We start from the raw sequence: 15,122 nt of genomic DNA, 5'->3' as shown, positions 1-15,122 counted from the left end.
GTATTAAAAGAATTGCAAGAATCTAAAAGAAGTATAGGCTATCACCTATTCCCTTCTGCTCTATGTAAATGTTTTGCACAATTATTTAATAATATGAAATATGTTATAGTTTATATATATAAAAAATTTTGCTTATTTAATAAAACTGAAAGCCATTGGATTATTTGTTTCTAGCTTTTTATTTTTCAACCCTCTTTAGACAAGACCCCCAAAAAGCTTTTTTGCCCGAAACAACTGTTGCAGTCTGTCCAAGTCATTTATTGGTAATTTTTTTAGCTGATTGCCTGAAAAAATCCCAGATTCTCTATGTGGGGTAATGGCAGATACACAGGGCAGTAACTACAGCTGATCAAGGTCCTCTAGTAGTAGTAGCAGCACATGATCTTACCGAGTGCACTTCTTCCAAGGGGGAAAAAAAGCTACAGATGGTACAGTATTTGCCAGGACCACACATTCCTATTTGAACTGTTATGCTTGTTTGCAATACAAAATACAGTAATTGAAGTAATTTCATACTCAGCTAAATAAAAGTAATAAAAGAACAAATCCCTTTCACTCAGAATTTTCTAAATAAGCTTAATTAACTTCTGGGAAAAAGAAGTATTTCTAAAAATACTTGGAAGGGGAAGGGCTTCCATGAAAAATCCCTCATAACAGAAAGTTTATTTCCTTTTGCATTGGCACTGCTTGCTTTTAGAGAAGGAAATGTGCAATGCATCTTCCATTTTTGGATGCATGGTAACAAGCAACTGCAGTGTAGAGCAAGATAAAAAATCTAGAGAAGAAGGAATAAAGAAATAATACATTCTGGACATCTAGCTAAGCCTTTACTTCAGAACCTGTCCAAAGCATCCACGAAGCTGCTCTTCTAAACATTTCAACCCTATGCAATGTACTGCTAAAGTCGTATGTCCCTTTTTGTATCCCTTCCTACTGCCATATTATTCTTTCTGTTTAGTTTGTAAAACCTGCAAATTATTAGACGGACTCAGAGAAAGCCTCTGTTTTACCCTCTAGCAGATGCACTCTAACAAATTCTTACCGAGGAGTCCTGCAATAAATATACACTTAAACTCCTGGGTTTTTCTGACAGGTTACCACAGAAGCCTCTTAAGTTCCAAGAACCTGTAATACAGGTAAAGAAAACGGAATAGGAAAAACTATCTGGAAGCCATTTTTCTCAACAACTTTCCACAAGGTACTTTTTCAGTCCATTTCTGCAGTCATCATACCAGCTCTCAGCAAACACCACAGTATTGGTTATGAATATCAGCAAAATCATCAACAGAAGTAACATGAAGCAAAACACTTCAATCAAAAAAGAGACAGTAGTGGCTTCAAGACTATCACTTGAAAAAACATTGTGACAAAAACATTTCAAAGGTATATTTATGTATCTCAGTACATTCAGCCATGCTCTAGCTAGGATTGATCCCTGAAGCTTCATTGAAATCCTAGAAAGATGAAAACTGGTAAAATCACTCCTCCAGGACAGCATCACTGAAATAAGAAGGGCTCAATAGTCTTGCTATTGAGGGCCAGAGGACACTTTCCAGAGTGAAAACTGAGAAACGGCATCCAGGAGCAAGGTTTGCCTTCAGTTAGTTGTATTTATTAACTATTTGGCAAACTTCAACTGGTTAAGCAAGACAATGGCTACTGTACATGCAACTTAAAACACAACACCTTTATAAAACAGTGATTTTACATGGTAAAAATCAATAAATCACAGCAACAACTTCTCCTATTTCCCCACCACCATTACTAGATTTCCCACACCACTTAACTTGTGCAATACTAAAAGTCACAGAGCACTCTGCTGCTGTCTCAGAAAAGTTGAAGGCCACTTTTTATTTTATGGAAGTCATTCTGGGTCCACAACAATCCTCCTGTCATGGGAATATTCAATTCTGCAGAGCTGTGAGGAAAAGAATAAAACACATAATCACTAGGCTGATTTAGAAGCTTACATCACCAAAGTAATTTTGATAGCACTTTATTTCCAAAACATTCTCATTTTTAGCTCTGAAACATTTATCTGCTGAAATGTCCTTAGGTTTTTAATCAGTTTATTCCAGAGAGGCAATAGTCCTGAAACATGAAAGGTACAAGGCACAAACCAAAAGAAAGGTGACCAGGTACTAGCAATTGTGAGGGAGAAATGACTGCAGAAATAACCAGAGAACAATTTTCATCTGAACCTTCATCTGTCCTTTGCAGCTAGGAATACAAGCTCATCAGGTGAAATGCTAACACAGCAAGCAATTGACATGAGAACAGTCTGTCACAAATCTTAAAATGCTTATCCTGTACACTGATACTACCCATTTCTATGGCTTTAGAAAAAAGTCATGGGACTTAGACATGCAACCCCTAAAGCAACAGCAAGTCAGCAACTCCACCCTCAGAAAACTCTCCAAGTTGTCATTATTGCCAAATTTGTTCCAGCTATCAGGTAAAACTGATGCTGGGAGCTAATAAAAAGCACATATGCTTATCACAAAACCCAAACCATCTGCCTGAGGGATGACAGCAGCTATTCAAAGCTTCAGAGATTGCCTCAGCAACACTAAACGTGAACTTTGACAATACACATGCACAGCATAGACCAGAAAACCCAACAATGAACACAATCTTTTGGGAGGAAGGAATTGCAGAAGGACAAAGAAGGGCATTGCTTTTAGAAAGGGCGTGTCCCATTGCCTATGCTGCAGATGCTATTCCAAGCACCTTACAGATATTTTCAAAGTAAAATGTCAAGTTTTCACAATCTCTCATACCATCTTTCAGTACCTGCCTTCATGAGCCTGGCAGAACAGCTCTCTGCAGACAGAGAACTTGGAGGGCAGTACCAAAATTAAACAGCAAACACCCGTTCTGGAACAGGCCATACAAAAACCTTTGATGGGGAAGAAAAAACCCACACAGCTACAAGCCAGAGGACAAGGTTTCTGCACAGAAGAAAACGTTAAGCAGTCAAGAAAATCTGCTTATTTCTGCCTTGGGGAAGTCAGACCACCTTTCCAAAACCACATGTCCTTTGGCAAATGGAGATGCTGCTATGCAAGGGAAGCAAGAATAATGAACAAGCTGCCATTGTAGCACTCCTGATGAAACCTGGATTATTTCCAGGCTCCGCTTCAGGAATAAATCAGCTTCTGCTCCTTTCTATTTGTGGGAACAACAGGTTTTCCTCATGTTTCTTTCTAAGATTTTTTTTCTTGGCATCCTGCCAGGCTGTAATCTGAGTGGAACAAACTGTCTGCCCCTTTCCCCACGCAAAGAGATGCAGAAACACATGTTACTTTTGGCCTGCTATGTGCTTTCTTATTTTCTGCATGAGTATTTTCTAGTAATACAAGCTGCATGACACATTACACTGTTCAAAAAACAGCCTGAAATGTACGTATCTGGCCTTTAGCTTTTTAGCCTGCAATTAATATACTATCAGTCCTCACTATGACTAAATCATATTTCAAAATGCAGTCTAGGCATCTTCCTCCAAAGGAACATAATGTTACTGATAAGGGAAGGTCAATTAATTTGATCCCATGGAAGATGGCCAACAGGATGGAGAAGAATGCAAGCCTTACTTTTTGGAAGATTTGAAACTGGAAGTTTGGAACCTGAACACAACTCTGAATATGTGAAAATATGAACACCTGCAAGATTTCTTCTCAGTGAAATACCCCAGGCTGCATGATTCTCAGTTCGTCACACTGCTACTAGATTGGGCCCACCAACCACAGAAAAGAATCATGGATTAGAAAGTTGTCCAATCAAGTGTTAAGGAAAATAACTGCAATTTGTTTCTATTCTGAAGCATTCCTTGGATTCAAATAATAGGAGACAGATTTATATGTATGTGATGAAACTGATTTGACAGCTTACACCATTCAAGTTCCTATGACTTAAAAGTGTGAAATACTGACCCTATTAAAACATCTACAATGGGATGGATACCTGGATAAGCTTCACTTAGTAACAAAAGTGATCTGACCAAAGCTTTATAGAATGCTCCCGTTATTTCCAGGACAAGCTGTGTTTCTTTACTGAGGTCAGATCTGCAGTTCTAAATTACTAGCTACAGCTCTAAAAGGTCACTGGGCACTGCCAGCCTGCTGAGGATCAGAGCCCCAGCTAATAAAAACACAAGTTGTCAAGCCTGCTGAGGCTGTGCTGATACCTGCTAAACAGCAGTATTTCATAATCCTTGCAATGTTTTTTTTTTTAAATGAGCAGGAGGAGTGAAGATAGAAATATTATAAGATGGCGTCCTCAAAGGATACCATTAGGGTTAGGTTAGTAAGTATTAGAGACAATAGCAGATATTCGGGTCAAAGCATTTAAACAGAAGTAAAAAGGAAATCTCAGCCTTAATTTTTCACATGGTATAGTAAAAGGCACAGAAAGAGAAATACATTTCATGGCTCAGGGGCAAAGTACCGCCCACACCATTACTCACTTTGTATTGAGAGACTTCCACTCATCCCTCACTGGCTGATCAAGCAGGGACATCATAGAATAATTATCCAACATGAGACCATCAGGGTCATCTGTCTGACCTGGGAGTTTCCCAAGAGGAAAGTCTTTCCATCGTACTTCATCTAGATAAAAACAGTACAAAACCAAGAAGTCCGAGTTTCCCAAAGAGATTGTCAAAAGACAAGATGACCCTCCCCAAGTCCACAAATACTGCCTCATGCAACTCAGCCATTCAGCAAATGATCTGAACCAATGTCACAGAAGCAGAGGACAGTTTTACTTCTGTTCTCAAAACATCCAGTTCTAACAAGCTGCTCACATCAGCATAACTAAGATCTCTTCTCCTTTTTTTTTTTACTTCAGAAAATTTCCCAGTGGATGGAGTACAAGAGTTCAGTCTTCTAGTGGCTGCTTTTTTTCCTTTAAATGCCATTTTGACTTCAACTCTTCTCCGCCAACTTCCTCCTCCTGTGTTCGAGTCCCTCCATGACTCATCCAAAATTCTTAGCTACAGAGACCTCCAACCCCCATGAGAAAGTATAGCTACTGTAACAAAGCTAACAAAACACTTGATACACTGTTTATTCCTTCTAAAAACTTGTCTTGCTCATTTCTGTTGTTTGCCACCATGTCATAACAACCACTTTCCCAGAGCATAGAACTTAGGTTCATAGACAAACTGTGCTTTCAAATACCCCCAAGTCTGACAAAGAGAAATCCAAGAAACATCCATATTTTCTTCACCATTCACAGCTGGCATATATCCTGCCCCATCAGTTGAATACACTGAAATTTCAAAGTTTGGAAAAGCCTAATAAAATAATGAGACAGTAATAGCATGCTCCTGGAAAACACACTCGCACTATTTTAAGAGCTTAAGAGAAATGACTCCTGCACATAAACGAAAGACTGGAAACTTCACATTTTTCAGTAATCTGGCATTTAGATTACTTTGAAGCACAATTTAATTATGGCCAGACCCAAAGGGCTGAGATGTCTTTGCATTTCAATTAACCTTTGTCAGTGATAGAGTCACTTTTTACCTGTGGTGATCTGCCAGGCGGACCCTTGCAGTGCTGCCCTTTTCTCAGCAATAGCCACCATGTTACCAGAATGAGCAAGTCCTTCCAAAGGATTTGTTTCAGTTACCATCTCCTCTTCCTCCTCTTCCACTTCCTCTACACCATCATCTCTCTCTAGCACATCTTCTTGTTTCTCTACAGTCTGCCCTTGATTTTTAACCTGATTTTCTTGCCTGGCTCTCCACTGTAAGCTCTCTATAGTATAAATTGGCTGTTCACTGCCATCTGAAGAGAGGCCTGGACTGGACAAAGGGGCACCTCCTTCTGTGTAAATGGAAGCAAGATAGAGAAGGTTCTTCCTAGAAGAACGTGGCAAGCGAGGTCTCATGATTGTGAGGATCCTAGAAAGGAAAAAGGGCAATGGAAAAGTCTTAAAAGGGTTGATAAATCTTCATCTAGAGCCTTTTTTGCTTTTAAGTGTTTGTTTTCTCCAGGACAGCTGGCTCACATAGTTCATCTAACAGGCAAAATTTGATTATCCCCTGGTCAGTGGATGCTGAAATACTCCATCTTTGTGATTAAAATTAAGGACTTGGGATACTTCTAACTGAATTACTGCTTTGCTGTTTTCATGTATAAAAGTTAGGAGCTGTGGTAAATTCCTATCACCTGAATAAGCAGTCACATCTCTACCAAGTCACTTTGTTTCTGAACAGGTTGCTTTAAAAGCCTCCCCAGATAACCTCTGCTTTCATTCTGAAGGTACAATCATTTAGAATTCTTTTCCTTCTTCTCTTTGTGTGCAATCAATGGGGAGATGAATAGCAGCAAGCATGGCTTTATATGCACCTGCTACAATTTCTGCCAGATCCAAAGAGAGGCAAGGGAATGCAGCTATAGCTCAGCGTATCACTAGGAAACCAAAGCTGTTACAGAGCACTGTTTGCAGTTCCCTTTCCAGGTCACAGGATCAAACTTACAGCTGAAGAAGATGTGGGGTTGCCCAGCAGGGAGCTTCCAAGCAACTGTCAGTCAATCTTATCCACTGCAAAGGGACTTTATGCAGGAACAGCTCCTTCACAGACACCTGTTTGTTACAGTGTTGCCTTTTCTTCCCTTCAAAGAAGATAATGAAAACAACAGGGTGCTCAAAACTCATCAAAAACATACCCTTCATCCCTCTGCATTTTTACTGGAACACATCCTCAAATAAGCTGGCATTTTAACTCAAGTCCATGACCAGCTATATCGACCAAATACATCAAGGTTGTTACAAAGGACTTGGCAGTGCATGGGCAGCTCAGGTAGCTCCACAAGACCTGACCATAGTGCAGTGCAGACATTCCCAAGCTGGCCCTGAGCACATCACTCTGGACAGGAAAGCCACAAGATGTGTTTGAACGGTTTTATCCCAAATAAATGCAGTATACTGTATCTGGGACCCAGTATCATTCCAGATAGCTCTGCAAAGAGTAGATTGAACAGCTGGGAACTAGCACCACTCAGGGATCTTGGTACATCATAGATATGTTTAGCACTGAGTGAAAGCACCAAATATTAACCTATGACTGCCCGAGATACTGGCAAAATCTTTGTGCAGCCTGAGCCAGACCAGGAGAGGACAGAAGAGGCACCAAAATTAAGGGATGGAAACCTATGCAAGGATGCACTGTGTCACAGTATTAAAACCTTGTTAGCAGAATACCTGTGACACTGTATAATTAAGGCCCTTCAGTGCTCATCTCTGTAATGAAACATACAGTTTGCCAATTTTAAAAGTTCTAAGTCAGGAACTGAAAACAAAATATTACTTATTACTTTTGTGTAAGTTTAGAAGGCATAAAAATCCTGTGATAGGATCAATAAAGGACAGCAACACTATTTAGTATCCTATAAAGTCAGGCTTCTGCTAAGGGAGGAAAGAACTGGGAACAGGGATCTCATAACAGACTGCATATAACAGTGGCAGATAGCATATAAGGATGTTATTTCCTACAAGTATTGATATCTGGAAAAATTAGCACTTAAGAGCCTGATCCTTCCTGCGAGAAACTGGCTTTTCCTATCCTGAGGAGGCTGCAGCAAACTTACCAATAACAATTTCAATTTTTTGCTAAGAAATACATAACATGCACAAGCTGCACATTGAAAAGTCTAAGAAATGCAACAATAAAAGCTTATGTTCACGTGACAAAATATACTAATTAGGCAACTGCACTTTATGTATAAAGGTCCCACCACTTTATTACTGTAGGTTTACACTAGTACAGAAGAAACTCTTACGCTTTTTTAAACTCAGAAATTCCAGACACACTCACCAGCGTTTACTTTGGCAATGCCAGTCAGCAACTCAGAAATCCAGTTGATCAAGAACTGAGGCCGGAGTTCTGAAGAGTCAGAACATTCCTTCAACTCTATAAACATTTTCTCTATTAGGATCTGTGTAAAACTTCGTGAAAGGAGGCCTGACAGCAAAGGCTGCCAAAAGCAGTAAAATGTCGGGGGAATTTTGAATTGCCATACCTCTTTATTTGCTGCAATAAGAAGAAAAAACAAAACAGAGAAGCCAGAAATTGGTGCTTTGTAATTTTTTTATGAAATATAGGTGTGACACTCGCTTCAAACTAAAGAGGTTTGTTCTAAGGTGATTGATTCCAGCATATTTCCTGAGGTCCTCACTGAAGCTGAAACTATTATTTTTCTTATACTAGGCAAGTAAAATAAGTAGCAATTTGATAATTAGCACAAGGAAATTATGAACACAGGAAAATCTACCTGTTTTGCTAATCCCTTTCCAGTTTCATCTTATTTCTCGTATCATTAAGAACTATTCTGTCTAAAAACATACTGCAAAGACAAGGTTCATTGAGCAAAGCAACATAAAATCAAAAAGCTTTTACATTTTTCTACTGTTATATAGTCATGGAAATTTGAGAATCTTTCTTGGAAAGTTCTTTGGCTGTGAAATAGGGGATTTATTTATTTTCATTCCCTCTAGGTGCCTAATTCTCTTGCAAACAATAAATGCAACTCCACACATATGGGCAGCAGCTTGGAACTATGATGGAACTGGTCAACGAGGCTCAAAAAACCCCATCCATTTTGGTTTGCTTCAAATATTCAGTGTAGAAAAGAAACTAGTGGGAGTTCCTGAAATCAGCAACTATTGCAGAAAAGGGTAGAGATGCAAGCCTTGAAAGATGTTTTGGCTAGATATTCAGTGCTGAAGAGCTATCCTTCCATCCTAGGAGACTTAGGCAAAAGCAATAGCTAAGCATGGCCATAAGGGGTTCTGCAGAACAGGGCAAAAGATGTTTAAGAACCCAGATAGAATATGCAGACAATCACAGATTTCAATATAATGAGAAAAAATGAAAAGACTTGGTCATAACACTAGCTATGCATTTTCTACTTGCATGGTGCATAGAACACTAACCTTCATACTTGATATTTAGCATCTTCAGACAATCCATCTTTGGGATGAGAAAGCCATCACTGAGAAGAGCTTCAGCCACTGTCTCCCTAGAGCAGAGAGACTTATTACTGCCACTTACTCCTTTACCTATCAAAACACCACTTGCACCAGTTCTGAAACAAGTTTGACAGCCAAATACCTGGAACTGTGAGGACAGAATGGAGAATTTTTTGTTCGAACAAAAGATCTGGTAATGCTGTTCTTGTACAGCATATATATTTATATTCAACACATAAGGAGTTACAGCTCTTATCTGTAACATTATACTCTCTCCCCTCTACAGTTACACTGATCAGATTTCTCAAAGTGGGTCAAGGTCTCCATGAAAATTTATATGGTAATAAGAAAGTCTCAACACACTAGGTCCTAGAGGCTCTGTAGTAATAGAAAGATAGAAAATATAGAAAATGCCAAGTATTGCCCTGAAATTTTTAAGAATTCTAAAGGTTACTGTGAAATCAAAATCTCTACAGGGTTGTTGGGAGTTTTTGAAGACACTGAAGATGCTGCATGCCTTGGGGCCAGCATCGCTAAGTCTGGGAAAACACCTTGGAGACCATCTGGCACAAGGAATACTGCTTGTTAGCACAGATCAACAACTCAGTCCTCAAAGATGTTGAGGAAACAGACTAACTGCTTTCACCATGATCGGGTATAGGACATTATGAAAAGACAATTTAATAGGTCTACAGCCTAGTTCAGCACTGTACCTTTCACCTCAGTTCTTTATCAGAGACATACCTGTTTTCCTGCATCAGGTCTTTGATCTGAGCCAAAATCCAGTCCACTTCTGAAGAGGAATCAGACCACAATTCTCGAGACTTTGAAACAGACTGCATAGTCTGCATAACCTGAGTGAAGGAAAAATTCAAGCATTAACAGAAAATATACTCCCATGGCAAACACAAAAACATTATTGCTATGACAAGAAGATGCATATGCCACATGTACTTCATCAACAGCACTTGAAAAACTTCACAAAAGTTCCCCTTCCTTGGGATCTCAAGTAAGTACAGATCTCCTTTATAAACAAAGTGTTCACATTAGGAACTCTCACAGCTCAAATTGTTTGTTCTCTGTAGTGAAGATTTTCTTTGGCAAGCCATGTATGACAACATTAGCAGACAGACCTGCACAAGGAACTAAGACAACAAGGAAGAGAAGACAAATTGCCCAAGAAAGAAAAAAGAATTAACTAAAGTGGTGATCATCAGAGTGCACTTACACGAAACTGCTCATTCTTGTAAGATATCAGAACATCTCTGACTTTTTCTAGAAATAAACATAAATATATCATTTAAGCAGAAGATCAACTATGTAAGGGAATTTTGTATCTGAGGAAGCTGCTTAGTTTTGCTAAATTTACACTCAAGGAAGGCGTCAAATGAAGCCAGCAATTCTGTTCAAACAGAGGGAAGACTCCCAAAACTCTCAGACTTTTCCAGCAACATAAATTTTCTCAAGTGGGGCTGAACCACGATTTCCATATTTTATCACTAACAGTAGCCAAAGACAGGTAAGTTGGATAAACCCAGACAGCTCAAAAACAAATCCCTAAATAAATCAGTGTAGGAAGAAATTGTTCCCACATGCAGTTTATGTTCTGATGCATATTTGTATTCCTAATACTTGCATTTTGCATCAATTGCAACAGCGCTACAGCTATTCACAAACCAAAGTGCTACAAATTTGGAGAAATACTACCAAACCAGTCAGTCAACCCCAAGGGCAATCTACCAAGGCCCAAAGAGGAATCCCAAAATCTGAGCTGAAGGTATATCTTTATGCTGGAAGATGACATATTTAAACTGCTTTCTCCAGTTCATCTAATCCTTGTATCTGCTATTGGTCTAGGAACACCTGCCATGGAATTCCTTGTGTTTCTGACGGGCCTCATGCTGCGGGGTTTGAATCTCCCATCCGTCACTGTCCAACTCTGCATTTGCTTCCACCTCTCCCTGCTCTTCTTCCTCATCCTCATCCTCACTTTCTTCACACAAGTTATTGCCCAGCTGACGGCTCCAATACATCTTTCGTAGCCAGTCCAGCACAACATCACAACCTAATGGAGAACAGAAAACATTATCTTCTCAGTGAGAATTTCTTTGTTACGGCAAAAAATAATATAGGTGGTATATTGCTAACTTGTATTATGAAAATAAATACTACTAACCAGTTATGAACCCTGAAAACACAAAAAACTTCATTAATGAAAAGGTGAACAAGTTAAAAAAAACCCAAACAAACAAAAAAACAAACCAAAACCAACCCCAGAAAGAAACCAGGAATAAACACCCAAAATCCAGTATCACATGCATGGTAACTACCCCTCATTATTTTGGAGAAAGAAAAAAAAAAAAAAAAAACCAATATTGGACACTGCTATGGCACTGCACCTTGCTCAAGGTAGGTCAAACTTAAGCAGTAACTAGGTCCCTGCAGTGGCATTCTGATGAGAAAATGAGTCAGTACTTTAGCATCACCATGGTCAACATAGCATCTACAACAATAACATAAATTTTTTTGTGCAGGGACTACACTATGCATACATCAGATAGCATGGAAAGAAAATGCCTTTACTTCCAACAGCATTTTCCCAATTCAATCTAAGGACCCTGCTGAAGATTATTTAGCTGGCTTCTCCATCCTTTACCCAAAATTCCCAGGAATCTCTTCAAATGCTATGAGCTGGTCATTCATTCAGGTCTGCAGTATCTACATTTCTCCCTAAATGGGATTTTTTAAGAGTCTTAGGTATTGCTAAACCATCAGGAAAAGCTTTTACCTATTTCTCCAAGATGAACTTCCTGTGCTCTAAAAAAGCAAAACCACCAAACTCTTGTTTCCAGCAATTTTTTTTCAGGGATAGAAGAAAGCCTCTTAACATCTGTCCTGTAAGGAACCACAACCTGGAGCCAGTGGACACAGTTCAGCTACCCCCACAGGGCAGTGGCAAATCCTCCCAGTATCCGATACCACAACTCTCCCTGCCAGGACAAGCGCACTGCCTGTCCTGCAGCACCCCAAAATGAAGGTGGGGTGCTCCCCTCAGGGCCTGCAGCACTGGCACTGCCACCCCAAGCATGCCTCAGGCCACCCCTCCCAATGCCACCCACTGGTGGCACTCACCCTTGCGGCACAGAGCCAGCCGCGGCAGCTTCCCGTGCGTCAGCTCATGACGGAGGTCCACAACCCAGATGGGGATGTCCACCTGCAATAACAGCCAACACATGTTACCCCTCTGTTTCCACTGCATCAGGCCACACCTGCATGCAGCCCTGCAAAGCTGCAGAGAGCCTCTGCCTAAGTGGGAACAGCGCCTTCCCAGCCACTCCTGCACCGTAGTTCCCCTGCTTCCCACTTCAATAATGGGCCAAGATCCCCCAATTCTCTGATGCCAGTCCTCCTGTGGTCTAGGACCCACACAAACTTGCATTTTACAGTTTAAGTTTTTCAGTGTTACATGCAACAACAGATTTCTTTTTAGACAGAGGTGTTACATGTAATTTAATGATCCTGAGAAGCAGTTCAATTATATTTAAATGGATGAGACATGCTGGATAACTATATATCAAAGACACAAATAATATATATAATACTCAAATTTACACAATAATTTGCATGCAATTTTTTGCAACTTCCCTGAGGACAACTACCTTAAACCTTTAAAAGTTTCCTACCATAACTACCTTTATGCAAGACCTTTGCTTTTAAGCTTGATCAGTTTTAAAAAGTGAGAAGCAGAACTTTTCTCAAAAACCCAGGAAAAAAATAAAAATCAATTCAACATTCTCATGCAGGGGCCCAAACCTACACAGAAGAGTCTCAAATACTGTCTGTCCTTCACTGTCAAAACTTGTTCAGTCCCAGGTATGGTGCTCAGTGCAGCTGGCAGTAAAAGGACTCAAGTTGGTCCTGCTACTACAATTACAGCTTGAACCTTCCCTCCTCCACACACAAGTGGAAAAGCTCACCTGGAGACACAAGATTAAAATACCTGCAAATGTGTTTTTTATGTATAACCTTGCTTGTCAAAGACTAGAATTTATAAACCACAGATTTAGCTCTTTTTCCTATCTCAGTAGCTAAGAAAGAAAAATGTGTAACAGTATGTCAAGTGGGACTACATACATGTAAATCAAGACTTTTGATCACATGTGATTCAAAAACCTTTAATGATCATCAGCCTTTGTTACTCTTATTGTGACTTCAAAGAACAAACTTTTAGATCCAGTTGCAATAAGGCTGTTTACAACTTTGCACCTGGAATAAACTAGCATCTATATTATTTTGGCTACAAAAGAATGACCCCCTACAATTTCCTTCACTCAGTGTTGTTGTTAATAACCAAAACATATCTTTCTGTATAGACGTAAATTATCAAGCAACTCTTATTTAATATTTACCTCTCTGGCTAACTGTCTCAGAGGAATGCTGACCATCTTCTGTTTCCTTTCTGTGATCAAGTTGACAAACCTGCATGCAGGTTACAGAAAAAATAAATTACTATCAAGAGCTGCAGAGAAGCTTGGAACTCCAGAGACAAACTCCCCACACGCTGTACAACCCTGTGGTCCCAGAGACACAAAGTGAACTTGGACAGTTTAATAATGACATCTGTCCAGGTCTTTCTCTCTCTCTCTCAAAGCACACAGGCCTTCAGAGCCCTTACCTTACAAGAGCCAGCCCATAAGAGAGGATGAGCTCATGTGACTTCAATCTGCCAGATGAATCGAGGACCTTACAACGGATCAGTTCTGCCGTGCAGTCCACTGCAAGAGGCATTTTTGGACCATACCTGGAGGCAAAGGAAAACCAGGTGAGCAGTCTCACACAAATACACTCACCCTGTAAAAATGGCAACTTTCCAACTATGTTTTGTGTTCTGTGGTACATAGCCTGAGAAATGGTATGCTGAGACAGAATCAAAGGCTCTTTCCAGAAGGCTTCTATTGGAACAGAGTGATTACACGGTTACTCCTAAGCTCACGTTAAATGAGTACTTACTGGTAGAAAGCACATACACAAGATGCATTACCTGGGCGGGTCTTGTGTACGGATGCAGCAGGGGCAATTTGGGGGCCTTGAATATGCTCACCGCCTCGAGAAATCAGCCCGTGAAGTTGCAGGCATGCGGGGCTTCTACCTCGCCTGCTCCCACGGGGCCACCGTGCTCTTGGCATAAGCTACGTGCCCGGAGCTTCCCGCAATGGAGAAGGTGCCCTGAAAGACGGGGCCGCCTGCCTGGCTGCACCGGCGGCCTGCACACACAGCCCCGGCCGCGGAGCTGCTCCGCTGGGGAGCCGCGCCGGGTCCTCGGCGGCCGCCGGGCCCAGGACCGCGAGCGCCGGGCACAGCCTGGGCGAAGGGCACAGAGGGGCCGCTCCAGGGACAGAAGGGCAGCCCCGAGAGCCGCATCCCGCTCCCCGCCCGCGGCCCGTACCGGCTCTTCCATGCCGACACGCGGTCCAGCGCATCCTGCTGCAGCCGGCTGTCCCCGCAGTACAGCCCCACCATCACCTGGTCCCACTCCGCTCGGCCCCTCCACGCCACCACCGTTCGCAGCGGCTTCAGCCGCCTGCGGGCCGGGGACGAGCTCGGCCGCCCGCGGCGCCAGCCCGGGCCCGCACGGCCCGACATGCCGCCACCGCTAGCGCCGCTCCTCCCTCCCGCCTCCCTGCGGGCCGCCCCCGCCCTGCGCGCTCTGCGCCGCTTCCGCTTCCCGCTCCCGCCGCGCTCGGGGCGGGTGTGGCCGCCTGAGGGCTGGCTGGCGGGCCCCGGGAGTGCCGGCGGGCGGTGGGGCTGCCGTGGGGATCCGCTGCGGCCGGAGGGGCTCGAGGCCAGTGCAGAACAGGCGCATTCTCCCCTTGTGCAGCTGCGGGGAGCTGAGGGACGGCGAAATGTGTCCTGAATCAGGGCGAGGGGAGCCTTGCGAGAAAGCATAGGACCATCCCCAACGGCCACACCATGTGCCCGAGAATGTTGTCCAAACGCTTCTTGAACTCTGTCAGCCTTGGTGCTGTGACCACTTCCGTGGGGAGCCTGTTCCAGGGCCCAGCCACCTTCTGGGTGAAAAGTCTTTTCCTAATAGCCAACCTAAACGTCCCCTGACTCGGCTTCATGCCATTTCCTTGAGTCAC

At 42.1% G+C, this 15,122-nt stretch overlaps 1 protein-coding gene across 1 annotated transcript; it reads right to left on the bottom strand.

Moving 5' to 3' along the window:
- Positions 1-163: 163 nt before the first annotated feature.
- Positions 164-14,658, bottom strand: LAS1L (LAS1 like ribosome biogenesis factor). Its single transcript, XM_032123697.1, has 13 exons — positions 14,426-14,658; positions 13,655-13,780; positions 13,389-13,458; positions 12,112-12,193; positions 10,847-11,044; positions 10,208-10,254; positions 9,724-9,833; positions 8,944-9,029; positions 7,826-8,041; positions 6,488-6,623; positions 5,529-5,908; positions 4,466-4,607; positions 164-1,918 (listed from the first exon to the last, which is right to left on the bottom strand). Exons 1-13 carry the CDS (start codon positions 14,620-14,622, stop codon positions 1,828-1,830), a joined length of 1,881 nt encoding a protein of 626 aa, XP_031979588.1. The 5' UTR covers positions 14,623-14,658; the 3' UTR covers positions 164-1,827.
- Between the last annotated feature and the right edge of the window lie 464 nt (positions 14,659-15,122).

Source organism: Corvus moneduloides, chromosome 14 (genome assembly GCF_009650955.1).
Source record: "Corvus moneduloides isolate bCorMon1 chromosome 14, bCorMon1.pri, whole genome shotgun sequence".
NCBI classification, from domain to species: domain Eukaryota; kingdom Metazoa; phylum Chordata; class Aves; order Passeriformes; family Corvidae; genus Corvus; species Corvus moneduloides.
This window is presented reverse-complemented; position numbering and strand designations above follow the sequence as displayed.

Coding starts and splice junctions, on each gene's coding strand:
- LAS1L (XM_032123697.1), bottom strand. CDS start 14,622: ATGTCGGGCCGTGCGGGCCCGGGCTGGCGCCGCGGGCGGCCGAGCTCG. Junction 12,194..13,388: donor TGAGACAGTTAGCCAGAGAG/GTAAATATTAAA, acceptor CTGTTATTGCAG/GTGGACATCCCCATCTGGGT. Junction 4,608..5,528: donor CGCCTGGCAGATCACCACAG/GTAAAAAGTGAC, acceptor GTTTTTATCTAG/ATGAAGTACGATGGAAAGAC.